The following is a 14,737-nucleotide window of genomic DNA, read 5'->3' as shown; positions in this document are numbered from 1 at the left end:
ATTCTAGCCCTGGGTTTCTCACCTCTAAGATTTTTTTTTTTATGTGAAAGAGATAAAAAAAAAAAACCTTTTTTTCTTAAATTGGTATTACGCTGGATTTTCTAGCATAGACAATTAAATGTAATCCCATATGATAGAGTATGACAATACCAGGACCTCTTACTTTAGACCAGACTTGTTTATCTATGGATCTCAAAAATGAACAAAATATCATCTTAATTTTAAGCATCTAAGCACAAAGGCTATGCTTTTGGATCTTTTTTCATCAGAAATCTATTTTTGATTGGGAATGATTTCAATTCATTGACAAATACATTTAAAATCTGGAATTTCCTTTGTTCAAGAAGAGTATGGTTCATAGTAGAAATCATCTGTGCCTGCAATATACTTGCAAGGCTAAGAATTTCAGCAGCATAACTAAACAAAGACATAAGTGAAAAACAACTTACAGATCCACTGGTTTCCTCATCAAGGCCACTCTGACGCTTTCGTGAATTCCTGCGGCTTTTATGAGTAGAATTCCTAACTATGCGATGAGTTTTCCAGCCATTTGGAGCCAAAGCCTCTTCATCATTTAGTTCTGACTGCGTCTGACTTTCTAATGTCTAAAAGAAGAACAAAACATTGAATATGGTATATGTCGGTGTCCAGATAGATGTAACCTCCAAGTTTAGAACCATAAAGCCATTCTGAATATCACGTATCAAGACTTTTAGAGTCCCTAACAGCTTCTCAATAAAGACTAGCTGGAAACTATCAAGAAGTGTATCAACACATGGAGGTAAAAGAGGCTACAAAGGACAGAAAGGTTAAATTCAATTTAAACAATATGGGGATCAGGGAATAGCTCAGTGGTAGAGCACGTGCTTAGTATGCACAAGGTCCTGGGTTCAGTCCCCAGTACCACCATCAAAAAATAAACAAAACAAATAAATAAACCTAGTTACTTACCCCCCACAATAAAGCTGATTATCAAGTTACTAAAAAATACAATTTAAGCAATATGAAAATAGGAGTATAAAAGTATTCTCTAAAAATTAAAAGGTAAATTTTTCATCATCCAGCAGGTATGGGGGAATTTCTTCAAGATGCAAGAATCCAGAGAACAAGTCATAGATCATCACAAAAGGGAAGAAGAAGAAATAGAAACATTATCAAGGGCTGATTTTTAAGCCACAGACAAGGAAAAGCTGGTCACTCCCCAAAGCTGCATGTCAGGATAGTGAAGATAAATATGAAAGGAGCCCAAAGGAGGTAATTAAACTGCTTCCCTTGCCTGGCTGAGCACAGTCATCTTTCTTCCTCAAAGTCCCACCCAGATTCACCCACACGTCATCCCAGGTAACCAGTTCTGCAGGCTCAGCCTCATTGCTGGCTTTGGGATGAACTCTCTCTTTTAAAGGGGCAGGGGGAGGGATAATTTAAGGACCTTTAGCTCAAAGCTGGATGAGGGACTATCAACCCAACCTTCCTGGAGTCTCTTCTCTGTTTGCTGTCTCTATGTCTGAGTCCACATCTTAATGGACCTCAGTCTTTGTGGTATTGTCTTATTCTTGCTTCTCCCCTTCAAGTCCTGCCCCCAAACCCGTTCCTATGGCTAGTGCCTTACTGCACCCACAGAAGACTATTGTGGGCTCTGCATCGTATCTGATCCTAACTTTCTAGCTGTGACTCAACCCCTGACAGAATATGGCCCATGTGCCTTGAGCCACACTGCAAGGATCTGCTCTGCATGGAGGATTTGCTTACTTGCTTCTAACCGGAACTGCTTTATGCCATCTCCCAACCAAAAACCCAACCTAGATCCAAGACAATCTTGGGACAGATTCCCACACGCTCACTTCCGCCCACCGCCACACTGCTATCAGATTCACTTTCCTAAAGGGCAGTCCTGCTCAAATCACACCCCAGCTCAAGAATCCTCCACAGCTCCCCACCACATGCTCAAACCTGGCTCCCCCAAATTCTAGCTCATGGCAAGTCAAACTGGACCACCTCTTACAAATGCCTTCTTTCATCTTCTTCTCCTTCTGTAATCTTGTCCATGCTATCAAGGTGTCCATCTCAATAGACAGTTCTTCCAATAAGCCCGTTTGATCTTAGACTTCTTAGACTTCTTCTCAGACCAAATGAGTAATCCCTCTCTCTCTCTCATCATATTTTTTTCTGTGCCTTACCTAAAGCCCTCACTTGGTGGGTGCTGAGGTCACTGAGCTCCAAAGCCAAGATGGACAATTTTCACTAGTTGATAAAAAGTTTATATTTAAAGCCAATAGTCCTTAATTCCTACACATGGATATACTTCAGCTGGCTCAAATATTTAATTGTAAAAAGTAAAGCAATAAATGTTGAAAGGAAATATGGGCAAATATCCTTTCTAAAAGAACAACCTCAAATCCTGAGGACACGGAAAGGACAAAAACGATAATCTCTTTACACACAATTTTAAAGTTCTTTTTTTTTTTTTTTATGGTCACCAAACAAACTACAAAGTGAAACTGAAAGAACAAAGTAGGAAAAATATTCCCAATACATGCAAGAGAAGGGTGCATTTCCTTTTTATGCAAGAAGTTCTTATAAATCAGTAAGAATATCGTGAAAAACCTAATAGAAAACAGCCTAATACAGAAAAAGATATCACAGAGGGAAAAATACAAATGGCCAACGGACTTATGAAAAGATGTTCAATATCATGAATCATTAAAGAAATCTAGAGATACTACTTCGCTCTTTTAGGTTAGCAAAGATGAGAAATAAATACCAAATGGCTGTCAGTGGTTATCAGCAGGGGTTTGAAATATGGGAGACTTTCAAATTACTAAGCTATTCATGTTTGTATTGTTTTAAATGCTTGAAGTTTTAAAAACAAGAAGGATACACTGTACAACAAAGGGAATATAGCCAATACTTTATAATAACTATAAATGAAGTATAATCCTCAAAAACTGTGAATCACTATATTGTACACCTGTAACTTATATAACTATTGGACTTCAACTATATATATTTTAATACATGTACTATATTCTTCTATTTCAATAAAAAATAATGTATTACATTTATAGTCAGAAAAAGAATTAAGATACATTTAAAGGAAACAACTAATAGCCAACAGTCTACCTAATGGAAAAGCAGTGATCATTCCACTTAGAAACAAAACCAAGACAAGGCTGTATTCACACCAAGTTGGCCTTTGGAGTTTGAGGAAGAGGTAGCCGCGTTAGCTTCAGCACTTGGCAAACCCTCAGGCTCGCTGTGGCTCCTTCTCCCATCTCTCCAACAGTACCAAGTGGAAGGTAGGGCCAAGCCCAAGTCAGCAGTAGGAAAGGTGTGGGTACCAAGGGGTAGAAATTCAAAGGCCCTAAGAATCATAAAATGCCAGAGCTGGTAGCAACATCTGCGGTCATCTTAGTGCTGACCCTGCTCATTTAACAAGAGACCAAAATCCAGTTTGGTTAAATGACTGGCCCCAAACTATTGCCTAGTTGGTGACAGGCCTTTTCTGTCACACCAGGTCACTGTTCAGTCTTCAATCATACAACTTTTCCTAGGAAAGAAAAGTTAGGGAATATGATGTTGAAAGGTCAGAGGTCGTTATCCCCTTGGCAGTCTGCCAGCCTGAGTCCTGCTGGGAGTGAAAGGCCACTCTTTTAGGGGCACAGAAATGGGCCAGCCGGGGGAGATACCTCACTCAAGGACCCAAGATGTCACCATAGGCAAAATCGCAGAGCGTTAGTAACCATTAATGAAACGAAGGCGAAAACTGAATCAGAGTAACACTGTATGTGTTACCGAGCGTGTGCTGGCTAGGCCACGTGGAAGCAGTTAGTAAAGACACTAGGAGTGACACCCCCCCCCCCCCCGCCAGACAGTGTTCTCTAGAAAACTGAAACCAGAGTTATAAACTTATAGCTATCATTTCATTTAATATTTCCACTTTAGGTACTTTGCAAATTTCAGTGACTATTAGTCATCATGCATCTATTTGTGTCAAGTGCTTCTTTTGAAAAATTAAACAACAGCTTTATTGAGACATAATTCACATGCCACAGAATTCACCCTTTTAAAGTGGTTTTTTTTTTTTTAGTACATTCAGGTGCTTATTTCTTAACCTTATAACAACCTTGCATGGTAGGTTTTGTATTTAAAATGTGGAAACTGAGACTCAGAGGAGTTAAGTTACTTATCAGAAAACAAAGCAAATTTTTGACTTAACTTTTTTTTAACCCTCACATGCTCCCAAGAGGCAATATTTAGAATAGAGAAATACTAGAAACAAACCAAGTATCCAACTCTAGCTTAAGGATTAAGCAATTTCTTATACATTAATATAATTACGAGCATCCATTAAAATGATAGTATCTGGATGATGTATATCTGAAATGTGAAGGAAAAAGAACAAAACTACCTACATACAAACAAGTTACAGTTATATCAAAGCAAATGTATCTACTTTTATAAGTATAAGAATCACGTTTACAGAATAAAATATTTTAGGTTATTTATTTTGAACAGTTGGTCAAAGAAGTAAGCACAATAAAATGTTCAATAATAAGACCAATCAATAATTATAATTATCACCTATTTTAGGAGCAAGAGTTAGATTTTCAAAAGAAAAACCAAACTATTCAGTTCCTAGAGCATGAGTCCTGCTATCGGTTTCATTAGGATCATCTGGGAAGTGCTCTAAATTCACGGAGGACCTCACCCAACCACGAGAGACCCTGGCATTGCCCTCTTACTCCTACCAACACTCTGATCATCCCCACTGTGTCGGTGGAAAGGACCTGCTAGTTTAAAGATGTCCCGTAGGCAGTTAGGAATCTCTGTCCTAAAGAATAAGTTTGAAATGTCTTTGGCATTTTCCTTGATTTTCCTCCTCCCTCACCTCTCTCTCTTCCAGGATTCTTTCAACAACTCTGAACTAAAGTCTCAGACATATACTGTTAGGTACCTTCCTGAATACTCATTTCTCAGGATGGCAGAGGCTGCGTGATATGTTAATAATGCAAAGAATACTATATTGAGGAGCAAACAGCAGAAAAACTTCCCAGGAAGCAGATACCTGCATGTTCACAAGCCTGAAGTACATCCCTTCCTTCTTCATGAGTTCTCCGTGGTTTCCTTGCTCCACGATGACTCCATCCTCCAACCCTGCGATGACATCGGCATTTCGGATTGTAGACAGTCGGTGTGCTATCACAATGGTGGTCCGGCCTTCCCTGGCCTAAAGGGGGAAAGGACACACATGGAAGGCAGCAGGGTTACAATATCCACACACTGTCAATGAACACACAGTCAAGCCCTTGGATGAACACACAGTCAAGCCCTTAGATGAACACATTTGCGGCTGATGATACCCCGTGTGATTAGAGCACAAAGGCATCACTCGCTTATGATAGGTTTAAAGGAGACTTCCGTTCTTGACCAGACAGGAGGCCAATCCCTCCAGTGTGAGGATGGATGGCTCTGGAAATCTACCACCCCTCTCAAGTGCTTTCATACCTGTCTGAGGAGCCCTGGTTCTGAGTTCCATGATATGCTAAAGACTTTAGCAGAAGCATATTCAGGAGTTGTCACCACATACAGCCTTCTCCAGAGCAATTCTATGGGGTTTCTTCTGAAGTCCCTGATTTTGACTGTAACTCTGATGGACGGCATGCAAGCAGCTTAGGGGAAAACGTACCTTGGGATCTGGATGGTTCAAATTCTGGTTCAAAGATCATTTGAACCACAGTCTCTGGAGTTGGGCCAGTAACTATGATTTTTAGCAAGTGCTTTGGGTGATTTCTGTGGATGGTGAAATCTACAAATCATGCCTCTAAGTAGTTCAGTGAACTCGCATGTTGATGGCTTGGTAGGTTTATGAATGGGCATTTACACCCTGGAAAATTCTCATCAAGTGATTCATGTTATGTCATTAACAATGGTTACTCTTTTTGCTACTCATTAGCCCTATTAGGCTAACAGCTTCTTAAGACCACTCCTGCTCTGAAGCAATAAAACCACAACCTTAGGATGGTTATTGGAGTACAGCCCTATTCACCTAAGCAGTTAAAAAGATAAATGAAAAAAAGAGAGGCTAGATTCATAATAGCCAAAAAGTGGGAACAATCTCAATGTTCATCAGTTGATCAAAAGATAAACTAAATGCGGTATATCCGTGCAATGGAATAGTATTGGGCCAGAAAAAGGAATGACATTCTGGTGCCTGTTTCAGCATGGATGAACCTTGAAAACATTATGCTAAATGAAAGAAGCCAGTCAGTAAAGACCATGCAGTGCATGATTCCATTTATATGACATGTCCAGAACAGGCAGATACATACAGATGGAAATCAGATTAGTTGTTGCCAAGGGCTAGAGTGCAGGTGGCATGGGAAGTGACTGTTAACAGGTACAAGGTTTCCTTTTGGGATGATGAAAATATTCTGCAGTTAGATAGTGGTGATGGTGGCAAAATCTTGTAAATATACTAAAAAAGAGCATCCATGAAAATTCTGAAAAAGAAGTTAATGAGAGGGTCATGTCTCCACCAGACATCAAAACATAAAAAGCTACAGCAATTAAAATAGTAAAATCTGGGGAAGTTATCACATGAATAGGCAACTTGATCAACAGAAAAAATAGAAGTGCAGAAATAGACACAAACCATTTAAGAATTACTATATGATAAATATGCCTTGTAGTGAAAAGGCAGATTATGTAATCAATGGTACTGAGTCAACTGTGTAGCCACCTGGGAGAAATAATGTGGTCTTTCTACTTTAGTCCTTATACTGAAACAGATGAATCAATTGTGTTTAAATAAATATGAAAGAGTCAAATCATAAAAACAGAGTAAGACTGCAGTATAATTCTATTGGACAACATTTAAGGCTGTTCTTTGATTTTTAGCATCCAGGCCCAGAAAGAAACAATCATAAATATTTACTGATTTACTGATGTGGAAGTTGCATGGCTTGGTCCATGAATAATAAAGCATATAGGAAATAATTTGATCAGTCTAATTATATTCACGATACTAACAGTGATGGATGAGTAAATTGCTCACAGTGACTATATTATCATTATGAGAATAATAGGTTGATGCTATGTCAACACAAAAAATCAGAGGAATTGGAATCAGACTTGCAAGTGAAGGACTGTGTGCGGGAGAAACAAAATATGTATTTGTGAATTTCAAAGTTAGCAGCTGTCACCCATGACCAAGAAATCTGAGCTAGAGTCAAAGAGATGCGACACAAAGGGATGTTTTTTTCAGAGATGTCAAACACCCCAGTGATGACAAGACACTGGCAAATAAATTTCCTAGATTCAGAGATACCAGCTCCTAAGAAATTTGGAACTTCTACTCATTTTGGATGTGCAGGGATGAAAGGCAGGGCCAAACAAAGAAAAGAAATACTAATAATCCATTAGTCTTTCTGGAACTTCTGGGAAAAAAAAGCGTAAAATGAAATTTTGGGGGATCATTTCATTAAATCACCATTTTGGTTCTTTTCTTGCCCCTCTAGTATAGAAACACTGTGAGTAGGAAAGTTTGTGTAGGTATGAAACTTTGTGATTATTGACTTTCTTTAAGTCTTTATCAAGTCTGCTTTTGTATTCTTCTTTAAGAACTTATATCAAAAAGTCTTTTATTCATTTTGATGAATAGTTGCTATCTATTGAGCCAAAAGCTGATATGATCATTATAACTTTTTTCTACTGTAGACATGTATTATCTCAATAAGCTAGGCCATGGTAATCAATTCAGTAAAAATTTATTTAGGCTTTACTATTTGCAAGGCACCGGAGTGGGTGTTACAGAGATACAAACATGAACCACTGATTTATGCTGTCTCTTGGGGGTTTACTCTTTCTAGGAGAGAGGCATGAAAATAAATGCCTAAGTGCAATAAGTTGGTGCCACACATGAGGTACTGATAAATGTATAAAGGATCCAGTGACAAAAGGAAAATACTATTCTTCCAGGATAGGCAATCTGGGAGGAATAACAATAGATATAAATATTTCTCTTATCCTACCTAACTTTGTGCTAAAAGGTCTATATTGACACATGAATGCCCGTTTAATGCGTTTTAAGTTAAAATTAATTGTTTAATTTGTACATGTATTTATTTTTTATGATTTCCTGATTTAAGCCACTTTAACCAACCAAATACAAGTCTCCTATGTATTATATTTCGGTCTCTTAATCTTGAGACAATATACATGAAAACAATATAATTCAGCATAAAAACATGTGAGGAATAATTGTCATCATTTCTCATTAATTATTAAATTATATAAGATAAGCCAAAATATTAACCTGATAAACCAAGAAGCATTAATTAACTACAGTTTACAGCACATGAGGCAGTTGTGTTTACTTAGGATTCAGGTATACATTTTCCTGAGAAAATAAGGTTCATACAGCTCACCTCTAAAATTTCAAGAGGTAGTTTGGATAGAACTGTTAGGTAACTTGCACATTTTGTTACTAAGCTTTCTTGACTCAAATATATTTATGATATTTATGTGTTTGAAATCCACTTACATGGTGTCATCTGACTCTGGTTTCTATACTGCATTGGAAGGGTCCCAAGATCAGGTTCTGCCTGTGAAGCTTCAGCTTAGTAAAGATGATAGTGACAGATTTAGAAACATCTGAGCTGGCCTGGGAGCTCAGTAGTCTTAATGTGTGTGGCTTATTTATTTGCTTAGACAAACACACAAATGGAATTTTATTTCCAGGAAAGCACCAACGCCCTTTTATGACTAGAGAAAGATGAGGTACTGCCTACAAAAAAAGGAAAGTATTTTGAATTTTTTTCCAGCTGGACCAGTGTCTAGGTAACCAGATTCTTCTTTGTACATTTTAACGGAACTATTTTTGACCAAAGTCCTAGATTCTCTGCAAAAACACCAAAAAAAAAAAAAAAAAAACCAAAAAAAAAACACCAAAAAAACCCAAACCAAGAAAAACCAGAAAAAAAACCCCAAAAACAATGCGAAGGGGCTCACTGCATAGGCCTGGATTGGGGCTCACTGCACCTTGGTCAGAGCAAGTCAGTTAAGGGGTCATCCACCTCTCTCTGCAGCATGACCTGACAGAAAGGAGATAATCAATAACGCCCCATGAGAGAGCTTCATTTGCTCTTATGTTCATGTTTTTCAACCTAGACTGGCACAGCACTGGCAAGGATTTTCAATCAAGTGTCAGTTTGCTGGTCCTTCCGAGGTAGAGGGTCCACTGACCTTATCCAGAGCTGCCTGGACCTCAGCTTCACTCTCAGTGTCCAGCGCCGAAGTGGCCTCATCCAGCAGGAGGATCTTGGGGTTGCGAACCAGGGCCCGAGCAATTGCGATTCTCTGTTTCTGTCCACCGCTCAGCTGGGCCCCTCTCTCCCCAACCAGGGTGTCAAATTTCTACAACAGAAAGCATGGTGGAGCTCTTGAAGGATTTCAAAAAGAAAGAGCTATGGAGTCTAGAAATTCATGAAGACAACATGGAGCTTCATTTTGACCATCATAATGAGTCACAAATTACGATAAATAAATGCTGAATTCTAAAACACTACTCACACATACTCTGCACAAAATTTTGTATGATTCATGTACCATAGGTATATGGTGCTCCATCTAAGCTATACTCCCTAACCCTCCACCTGAATAATTCAAGGGACTTACCTAGCAAAGCATTATTAACTTGACCTTTGAAGAAAGAAATCAGTTGTATGAGGTGAAATTCTAATTTCAAGGGCAATTATACTAACAAAGGCTCTACCTGTGGTAATTTCATGATAAACTCATAGGCGTTGGCTTCCTTGACAGCCTTCATTATTTCATCCATGGTGACATTTCCACGGCCATAACGAATATTTTCAGCAATTGTGGTAGAAAATAGCACTGGCTCTTGACTCACCACTCCAATAATCTCCCTCAGGTACCTCACATTGAACGTCCTAATATCCTGCCCATCGATGGTAATCTGAAAAAATGAAATATCGCCATGACATATTTTAAACCATCTGACATCTCAAGCAACAAGACTCTTTGTTACTAAAAAAGCCTTAGCTAATATTTACCTTATTTCAGTGGTTAGAAATGAGAATTGGAAATAAATAGCTATGTGCAAGACTAAAAATATAAAGTGTATTTTCTCTTGTGATATTTATTATCTTACATGTAGTTTTTTCATGGATGGATTATTCTCTGTAAGTGAGTATATACTGGGCTATGTATTTTTTGTGTGACTATTATCTTTGCTTACCATTATTACATTTGAGTAAAAATGTCCATTTACCTAGTCTACATATCATTTTGATGGCATTATGATGTTTAAATATATTTAATATACCTTAACTTACTTTAGCATTTCTTACCTGCTGAATATTTGTCTCCCTTCAAGGAACACTGAAGGACAATCAATGTAAAAATACAGAATTAAAAGGCTGAAGAAGATGATTTATTTTTTCTTCTCCAATAACAATTGCTTAACTTTACACAGTAACTGGCATAGGTTGGGCATTTATTACTTGCTGAATGAACGTTGAATAAACAATCCTCTAAAGAGATCTTAATAATTTACACTGTCAGCAGGAATATATAAACATATCTGCTTAATTATAATTTACTAGCTCTGAGTTTTTTCATTTTCACCTGTTTTTTCTAATCAAAAAGTGTATAGTGGTAGCTTATATTAGCTTTAATTTGTATATAAGTGAGGCTGAACATTTCTTGAAACTTTTTACAAATCTATATTCTCAAAAGATTTGCATGCTCTTATCGTATGATAGATTCATATTAATTACTAAAATATTAAATATAATAGTTTTTCCATATATATCATAAATCATTTGTTCCAATTTATTGCTTTCTTTTATTATAGCTTTACTGATTTTTATTGGAGAGAGGTCTAAGGAAAAATTGAATCAGTCAGCTATGCCACTGGGCATTTCTTCTATTATTTCAGTGAAATTTCAGTGATTTAAGGAAATTCTTAAATCATGATGTGAACAGTGAATATCTGAGTTACAGAATTTCTGAAGACTTTTTTCTTACTGACATGTATATTTTCTAGAAAAATATGTACTATTCAAATAATACTTTTAAAAATAAGTCATTTTTAAATGTTTAATCCCCAATTGTTAGCATTTATTAGGTTCTTTTTAAAAAATAAAGAAAACTGTTTATACTTCAACCAGCCTAGAGTCTGCTGTAGGAAATGAGGATGGCCCTATGGTCCTCCTTAGTAATAGCAGATTCTTCCAAAAATGTTTGTTAATTTTATTAAATGAAATAAATAAATAACTTGTGTATCCTGGAAAACTTTGTATTAATTCCTGCATTCTCTGTTCTACCTCAATGCCTTTTTATGTTTTTTGTTTTCCTTTGTAACACGTAAAGCTCTGTTTTCATAATTGTTGTATTATAGTGCATTTTAACCTCAGGTAAAGTCAATGTCCTAAAGTTGGTACAGTTGAGGAAATTTGAATATATACTGTAGGCTAGCATTTTATTTGTGCTAAATTTTCTGAATTTGTAAGAGAATTTCATTCTTCTCAGAAAATATATTCTCAAGTATGCAGGCATCAAGGAGCATCATATCTTTAGCTTATTCTCAAAGGTTCAGAAAAAAATGCATGTGTGTGTGTGTAATACATACATACATATGCACGTGCATGAGAAAGAAAGACTAATAAGGCAAGTAGGTCAAAACAGAAACAATGAGTAAATCTGGGTGAAGAGTATACGTGACTTCTCTGCTTGCAACTTTTCTGTAAGTTTGAATTTATAACAAAATTTTTAAAAGGCAAAAAATATATACCCTAGGCTATTACAGTTCCCCGTGTCCCCAGAAGTTTCTTAGAGACCATCTCACTTTCCCCTTCAGATATTTCAACACTTAAGAGAACTTAGGGGAGGATATAGCTCAAGTGGTAGAGTGTGTATTTAGCATGCATAAGGTCCTGGGTTCAATCCCCAGTGTCTCCTCTAGAAACCAATAAACCTAATTCCCTCCCAGAACTTTTTTACAAATTAAAATGAAAAAAAAAAATTTTAAAAAAAGAAAGAAAACTCAGCTGTCTTTGAGGAACTTAATTACTGTCCTAAGATTTCCTGTGACCCTGAAAACCAGGTTGTCCACAATTGCTGTATGGAATACTTTTGACCAAACCCAATAAGTCATTGAAAATAATCCTCTCAGTGGTTTGGATAACTATTTTCCAGTGATCTAGTGAGTTATGAAAAACTTAGCTGGAACAGAGGCGAGTATTGTCTAGTTTCTTGGCTGACATCATCTTGAATACTTTTGTTAGACCAGCCCAAGGATTGGAAGGTACTTTCCAGATGCACTTCGGTTACGTAGCCTTTTTACCAAAATTGGATTCACAGGCTAATTTGTTACTAAAAAACCATTTCAACGGGTTAATTGGTGCCCAACTTCCCACTTTGGAGAAGGTGGTTCTTCCCACTTACCATACCCTCATCAGGGTCATAGAGCCTCTGCACCAGCTGGACCGTGGTGCTTTTCCCGCAGCCACTGTTCCCAACCAGGGCCACCATCTGCCCCCTCTGAACCTTCAAGCTGAGGCCTTTCAAGATCTGTGAGAGAAAAAGAACTCACTTCACCACAAAAGCCTGAAAGTGGAAGAATTTTATTCCATTTTAAATTTGAAAAAAAAAAAAAACTAATAAAAACTCAAAAGGAAAAAGCACATACACATCAAAATAATAGAGACTTTGGATTCTTTAAGATGATTAAACAATCATTCTGAATTAGGAATTCCTATAAATATTACTTACAATACCTTGACATCAGGTCGAGCTGGATAGGAGAAATGAACACCATTGAACTCCAAATCGCCTTTGATGTTGTCTGGTTTGTGTCCTCTCTCTGAAAAACTGTCAATTTTAGGATTCTAAATAAAACAAAAATCAATGACTATTCCTTCATAGGACAAATAGTTGTGTATTTAAGGAATATGCTTCAGCAAATTCAAAAAATAGGACCCAGAATGGCCTACTCCCCCTCATGAGACAGAACCTATGGTGGAGACTGTATATGTGTATGTGTGTATGTGCTTTAGGAAATATTCCTTCTCAGAAAATAGATTCTTCTGGAAAAGTAAATAAGGGATACATTACTTTCATTTCATACAATAGTTCACTTTAAGTTTCTGGCACACCCTCATAAATTTTCTAAACGATCAGATGTGCACATTTATACAGCTGAAAAACAAAAAAACACTATAATTGATATATCCAGGTATTTCAGCATTTGGTGAAAATTAGCCTGTTCCTAAATCATAAATGTAATGGACTGAATTGAGAAGACTGAACAATTGGTTAGAGCCAAATTATTTAGGAACAATGTAAACTTTCAAGATTTGCAGAGGCTGAACAATTTTCTCATGTCTTAGACTGGTGAAACAGGAGGAATTGCTTGGATTTAACCATCAGATTTCAGTTATCTAGTTTGCATTTTCTCTGTGTAAATGCAGTGACGTAATTTAATATGTCAAAACTAATTTCTTTATTTCACTGTGGTCAGTACAACATATTCAATACAGTGGATTCAAAATTATATCATAGGTGCCATGATCATTTTTTAAGGGGGGGGGGGGGAACCAAAACACGCTGTCAATTTTGGCCCCACAAATAATTTTTCCACCCACTCACCCTGTATAGAAATCATAATATTCTCAGGCTGCCTACAAAATGAAAGAGAAAAAGACAAAAACTAGAGAAACAAACATCTTTGCTCCGAACTCTAATAGTAACGCACCAGGGCAAGATGTACTTTTCCAAACTGAGATCAGTGGTGCTGGATTATTCAAAGATAAACTTTGAGAAATAGGAACAAGGGGCATGTTATTTCATTCATTACTAAGGAGAGGTGGTTCATGTCACATAATTAATTTTCATAGGACATTCAACCTAAAGCCAGATTTAGTTACCCAAGCCTCAAAGAATTTTTCAGCATTAAAATAATAAATGACTCACATTATCAATAATGTCAAAGATGGCACATGCTGCTCCCCTTGCATTGGCAAAAGCATTGATACAGGGAGCAGCCTGTCCAATGCTGAAAGCTCCGATCAGGATCGAGAAAAAGACCTGAGCGAGAGAACACAAGGAAAAGTTCTAAGCCCCATTCAGGCAACTGTCATTATCTTGAACACAGTTTGTTTGAAACACTAACAACCCAAAGGATTGAGTTTAGGTTTATCCCTTCAAGATTTTTTTTGACAAAAGAGCACAATTTACAAGGTGAACACAGTATGTTACTGCATGAATGAGTTTCTTCAATCTCAAAAATACTTCTTTGGTCTAGCTTGCCAAACTATCTGATGCTCTTCTCCTGGGCTTACATGGAGTCAGAAAAAAATTTTCAAACCTCCTTCCTTGATTCTGAAGCTACTGCTACCAGAGGAAAACATTTTATATTTTGTCATCAGTCATGTATGATTTTCTTTAACTATGCATGGAAGTACACAGGATGTTTATGATGAAACATGGGTAGATTTCAGCCACATGAAATTTTCCTTAAAAAATACCATTTTGCATACATATTTTGATAAGATTTTTACCATAAGAAGTAATAGTTCACACATTATAAAACACTAAATCGCACCTGTGTGCACTGATTAATAACTCCTTTACACAACTATTCTGTACGATAGCACAAAAACTTAATGCATATCCCTTCATAGTTTTTACACTCGGAAAATACACTGATAGAGAA

The 14,737-nt window shown here is 37.0% G+C and overlaps 1 protein-coding gene across 4 annotated transcripts in view; it reads right to left on the bottom strand.

The window, feature by feature from the left end:
- Positions 1–14,737, bottom strand: part of LOC105087357 (phosphatidylcholine translocator ABCB4) — a 49,022-nt gene that overhangs the window by 24,412 nt on the left and 9,873 nt on the right. For 2 of the 4 annotated variants that reach the window (XM_064487609.1, XM_064487611.1), the window contains 7 exons: positions 13,996–14,109; positions 12,801–12,911; positions 12,469–12,594; positions 9,773–9,976; positions 9,244–9,414; positions 5,066–5,227; positions 450–605 (listed from right to left, as the gene is read on the bottom strand). In XM_064487609.1, the coding sequence (XP_064343679.1) occupies positions 450–605; positions 5,066–5,227; positions 9,244–9,414; positions 9,773–9,976; positions 12,469–12,594; positions 12,801–12,911; positions 13,996–14,109 (1,044 nt within the window). Of the gene's footprint in view, positions 1–449; positions 606–5,065; positions 5,228–9,243; positions 9,415–9,772; positions 9,977–12,468; positions 12,595–12,795; positions 12,912–13,995; positions 14,110–14,737 lie in introns of those variants that run through there. The other 2 variants (XM_031454799.2, XM_064487612.1) reach the window with 2 other exon arrangements.

The sequence above is a fragment of the Camelus dromedarius genome, chromosome 7 (assembly GCF_036321535.1).
Source record: "Camelus dromedarius isolate mCamDro1 chromosome 7, mCamDro1.pat, whole genome shotgun sequence".
Classification (NCBI taxonomy): Eukaryota; Metazoa; Chordata; class Mammalia; order Artiodactyla; family Camelidae; genus Camelus; species Camelus dromedarius.
The sequence above is the reverse complement of the archived record's forward strand: the minus strand, read 5'-3'. Positions and strand labels throughout refer to the sequence as shown.